Source organism: Dipodomys ordii, unplaced genomic scaffold (genome assembly GCF_000151885.1).
Source record: "Dipodomys ordii isolate 6190 unplaced genomic scaffold, Dord_2.0 Scaffold38, whole genome shotgun sequence".
NCBI lineage: Eukaryota > Metazoa > Chordata > Mammalia > Rodentia > Heteromyidae > Dipodomys > Dipodomys ordii.
In genome coordinates this window covers 6,003,504-6,008,755 of record NW_012267254.1, presented here as the reverse complement: position 1 = coordinate 6,008,755, position 5,252 = coordinate 6,003,504, and the positions used below count along the sequence as shown (strand labels likewise).

Genomic DNA, 5,252 nt, shown 5'->3' with positions numbered 1-5,252 from the left:
TATAGGTATGAGGTACCGGCGCCTGGCTTCAGGAAGAGTTTTTGACCTGACTGGCCTCACTTGGTTCTCCTTTTTTTTTTGTCAGTTGTGGGGCCTAAACTCTGGGCCTGGGCGCTGTCCCTCAGCTCTTCAGCTCAAGGCTAGCACTCTACCACTTGAGCTACAGCGCCACTTCCGGCTTTTTCTGCTTATGTGGTGCTGAGGCATCAAACCGAGGGCCTAATGCATGCAAGGCAACCACTCTACCACTGAGCCACCTTCCCAGCCCAGGGTCCTTCCTTCTTTGATCAGATTTATACTTTTCTATTCCACTCATAAACTAACACATTTATTTACTTCTGTCTCCCCTCCCCCCAGCCCTACCTTCAAATCATTCAGACAGCTAGAACTGTCTTGGACAGTTTTATAAACAGCCTCACTTTTTGTACCTAGAAGCAAAGTCCAAGAAAAATTGGAAGAATACTCAACCTGCCTCTGTCAGATAGTAACTTGGCTAATTATAAGCTTTACCCCCATGGGTAGTTTTCTTCAGAAGCCTTCAGAGGCTTTGGTGGAACAGATCCAAGTCAGAGACTCTCGCTGGCTCCCAAATATTTTTAAAAAGTTATTGTCACAGCAATAGCTCCAAATCCCAAATTCCACTGGCCATTGAAACTAGATTTCTTAGTACCAGAGCTACCAACTCCTCAGAGCCTGGACACAAATCATATCTCTATCATGAATGATTCTAATCATAAAAATTCAACCACAAAGCTGTGAGTGACAAAAACAGCAAAAGAGAAGAATGGCAGCAAAGCTCAGCTTTGCATTTCTAACAAGAAGCAAGACAGGAATGAAGCAAAGAAACCTTGGGGTCAGAGGTGAGAAAGAAAACAAACTGTCTGATGTTATGCATATGTCTGCCTGCATATGCTCACTCATACCACACAAAAGCCCCTGGCCCATGAACAGAAGCAACACACACATACACATACACACACACACACACACACACACACACACACACACACAAACTCAGGCTGTAGAGCAGCTACCAAACCTTCAATAATCTGCCAGTAGCAACAGCAAAAGAACCTTTAACAAAGAGCTACTCTGACCTTACTTTGGTAGGCCTGTTATAAATAAGAAACCCTCTCTTGCCCCTGATGTTACTCAAACCAGCTGCAACCATTTAAAAAAAAGTTTGGAAAATCAGTCCAAAAATCATTCTGAATGTACTGAAAAGATCCATAACCCTTATAGAAGGGGCAAAATGAATCCCAGTTGACCAAAGCTCACTTTGAATAGGAGGGCCAAGGGGGCCCTTTTATCTCCCCTGACCACACCCCACCATGGGAGTTCCATTTCCAGGACACTCATATACATGAACCACTGCACACCATATCAGGTGTGATTCTCAGTCTACACACACACACACACACACACACACACACACACACACACATCTGTTAGTTCCTCAAGGCCCTCCCTATAGTAATCCCAAAACAATTAGCACTGCTCCCATCCCTAGAGTGTAGAGCATTCTCAGCACACTCAGTAGTCATGCCACAGTGTCCTAGAATCCAACTGGCCACCTCCCTAGAATAGTGACCTACACACACTTCAAACAGTGGCTCTAACACTCAAGATTGCATCACAGAAAAACTCCAAGGCTAGCATCAGACATACACACAATAGAGAGTTGTTTACATTGAATTATTTTGAGTGGAAGAAAAAGAAACTCCCTTAAAAAAAAGCATCTGTGTGCTATGCCTACAATTAGTCTGTGGTACAGCTAAGGCTGGAACCAATTTGCAAGTTCCCAATTCAGTTGGCTTTTTAATTTAACAGCTAGGTAAGAGAGAGAAATAAAACCTAAAATAACAGAGTGAATATCGTTGAGTGTTATTTTAACAATGAAGGGTCCTCCTAGATTTGGGAGAGGTAAAGAAAGAAGAAAAAAATTGTACTAAGCTCCTGTTACTGAAAGAAGGAAACACATATTTAAAACAAACACCTTTTACATTTCCCAAATTTGTCAGGGATACCCCCAAATTGGTACTATAAAATTGGTATTGAAAGTCTTGGTCTTTTTAGCAAGTATATATGCTGCTATAACCATAAAGTAATAAATTTAGTTGGCATGACTCAAAGACATTTCAGGAAACTCCCAGGAAAGAAGATTCTTCCATTGGATCCAAATCATCAGGGCTGGACTTGCTAGTGCATGCCTATAATACCAGCTACTCTAGAGGCAGAGGCAGGAGGATCAAAAGATCAAGGCCAGTCTCAAAAACAAAACACAAACAAAAAGACTGGGGCATTACTCTAGTATTCTAGTATTACTCCAGAATTCCTAAAGTCCTGGGTTCAATCCCCATGTACCACAAAAAAGTAACCATAATCAAACAACTCATTGGAAACTCACTCAAAAGCGAAGAAGAGTGTACATGTCCCCAGAATGAGGAAGAGGGTCAAGTAGAAGATGCCCTTTTGCCGGGCCATCATGACCCGACCATCACAGCAAAAGGTGTTTCTGCCAGGGAGTTTCTCCCATTTCCGTGTCACCTTCTTTCTCACCACCATCACAGACATGATTGGAGTCTTGTTCCAAAATGAGCTTTGTGACTACAGGAAGGCAGAAATGGAGGCTGAGCCCAGCTCTGATATCACGTTATCTATTGCTGCTACAGGGTCGACCATCATCAAAAGTCGAATTTCTAGACCTAAGGAAAAGAAAAAAAATATGAGGCCAGAATAAGAAATTGCAGTTGAATTCTCATTTCCTAGAAGCAGAAAGATGAACACTGTCTGAAAAGTAGGGATTGGAAATTTTCATTTCTAATCTGTTTGTACTGTACAGAGAAACAATGAAAAATTCTGCAAAAAAGGGAAGGGGGCCAGTATTTCTGAAATAAATCCTGTTTCCAAACTAATACTGATGGTTTCATAATCCTAGAACCTTGAGAAGAGAGCAGATTTGAAACTAACACAAGTAGTTTATTCTGTAAATTAGTAAAGAGAAAGGAAATAACTTATTCAGGGTCATATAACAGCAAAGCTGAGACAAGAAAACATGTCCACTGATTTCCATCCAACCCAGGATACTTTCCATTACACCACAATGTTCTTTAATCTTCATTAAGAGGGCTCTAAAAATAATGTTTCTGTCCTTCCTTCCCCTCTTCCATTCTATACCTTCTTTCTTCAATTAGCCACTCAAATATGAATCACGTCAAGGAACAAGTCACCTTTTGGCTAGGCGCTGGTGGCTCATGCTTGTAATCATAGCTACTCAGGAGGCTAAGATCTAAGGATTGCAGTTCAAGGCAGTGGGAACAGGCAAGTCCCTGAGACTCTTACCTTCAATTAACCAGTAAAAAAGCTGAACGTGGAACTGGCTCAAGTAATAGAGCACCAACCTTGAACAAAACACCTAAGGGACAAAGTAGGTGAAAAGCTGACTTTAGCAAGAAAGATACTGGAATGGTTGGCAATTGATGATGGGAGAAGAGACAGCAGGTAAGACAAGTCATAAGGGCACCTTCTGGGACATTTCTTAACTACTATTCTGAATTCCCAGGCCTACCCTTTCTCAAGCACGGCCATCCTTCTCCTGCTCTCAGGTATGGGGCTGTGGCCTCTATTTACTGACACCACATGCCCCACGCTGGCAAAACGAGGCAGAAGCCTGCAGCCTGACTGACAAGAGAGAAACAACCAACTCAAGATCATCCTGGGCTGAAGAGGGCAAAGGTCCAAAAAGGCACTGACAACTGAGAAAGGAAAATAGAAGGTGTGAGGCTGGAGAAAGGGGAGGAGACAGCAGAGGTGCAGAGAACACTTCCTTTGTGTAAAACTAACCAGGAAAACAATCCCCTCCTCAGGAACTGACCCAAGTGGGAGAAGAGAGGTCGGAAGGGGAAGCTGGCCTGAAAGAACAAAAATTAAAATCGATAGGAAGCCTCCTCCAACCCTCCAGCCGAGTACCAGAGGCCGAGTCTGGCCCAGCCCGCGGGTGCGGCCCTCCAGAGGCCCGCCCTGCCTCCGCCACGCAGCAGACCACCGCCCCAGGCAGGTTGGGACACATGCCACATCCATACGCTCACATTTCCACACCCTCTACACACTCACACCCGCCTCGCCACGTGTAGTCACCCCGAGCCCGGGGCTCTGCCGCTGGCGAGTTAAGAAGGGCGGTGCCAACGTGTCCGATTCCCCACACAGCTGAAGAGGATACAGCCCACCGCGCAGTCCAGCCCCGGAGACCCCCGCCCCCACCCCTTGTTACCTGAATGAGGAAGATCAACTCGACCGCAACTGAAGGCAGGAAGTAGATTGTCCAAGGGGACCGCAGCAACTGCCAGAGGTGGCAGTGGACTTCTCCTCCCAGGCAGGGAGGCTGCCTCCTCCTGACAAGGGGCCCCAACGGTCAGGGCCCCAAACCAGCTGTGGCAACCGCCCACCGCTGGCCGAATGGAACGCTCCTCACGTCACCAGGTCGCTCCAGTAGTTGCTCGTTCTCCATTGGCTCAACAGCCTCAGCACCCCCGCCCTTGCCGCCCCTGCTTTCAACTACCATTGGTTATTCCAAACGCCACTCGACGATGCCTCCACCCTCTCCCCCCACCCCTCTCCATGCTACATTCCCACCTGCCAAGCCTCTGCCAACCTCTCCTTGGGGCTGAGCGCCAGTATAGGAAGTGCTTCCTTCTATTAATATAGTTATGCAAAGACAGAGGCGAAGGGTGGTGCCAAAGGACATGAGGAACCAGACCAACCGCCACCCACATACACACGTGGTAAGATGCTGAAGCAACACTAGCTCCCAGATATGGATGCTCATAGTGAAATATATCTTCCCTGGGCCTCCGCAACCCTATTTGCATTAAAATCAATCATAACTCAGGATTTTAGAGCTTATAGGCATGAAGTCAAGTCCTAGTCCTCCCAAGTCCCATTCAGTAGCCAGCTTGTTCCAACCACTCTTCTCTGCATCCCCAAGGCTTTCAGAACAAAACAAACGCACATAAAAAAGGAGCTTGAAAGGGATAACCATTCCCAAGAACATAGAATCATTTTTCCGAGTCATAAACAAATACTTGACATTAAGGCAAGTATTTATTGATGCATTGAATTTATGTCACCTCTCTTCAGATGACAAAAATTCCTTTATAATGAAGTGAAAATTTCCCCCCAAAAAGCTTGTAAATTCTTATTACAGACAAGCTTATGATAGCTGGGAGTGGAGGGAACTCCAAGCCAGGATTCCT

The 5,252-nt window shown here is 45.4% G+C and overlaps 1 protein-coding gene across 3 annotated transcripts in view; it reads right to left on the bottom strand.

Moving 5' to 3' along the window:
• The window catches only part of Zdhhc9 (zinc finger, DHHC-type containing 9), a 43,799-nt gene extending 39,346 nt beyond the window's left edge, over window positions 1-4,453 (bottom strand). For 2 of the 3 annotated variants that reach the window (XM_013018168.1, XM_013018166.1), the window contains exons 1-2: window positions 4,271-4,453; window positions 2,408-2,705 (exon numbers count right to left, since the gene is read on the bottom strand). In XM_013018168.1, the coding sequence (XP_012873622.1) occupies window positions 2,408-2,574 (167 nt within the window). In that variant the 5' untranslated portion in view covers window positions 2,575-2,705; window positions 4,271-4,453. Of the gene's footprint in view, window positions 1-2,407; window positions 2,706-3,342; window positions 3,376-4,270 lie in introns of those variants that run through there. The other variant, XM_013018167.1, reaches the window with a different exon arrangement.
• Window positions 4,454-5,252: the final 799 nt, after the last annotated feature.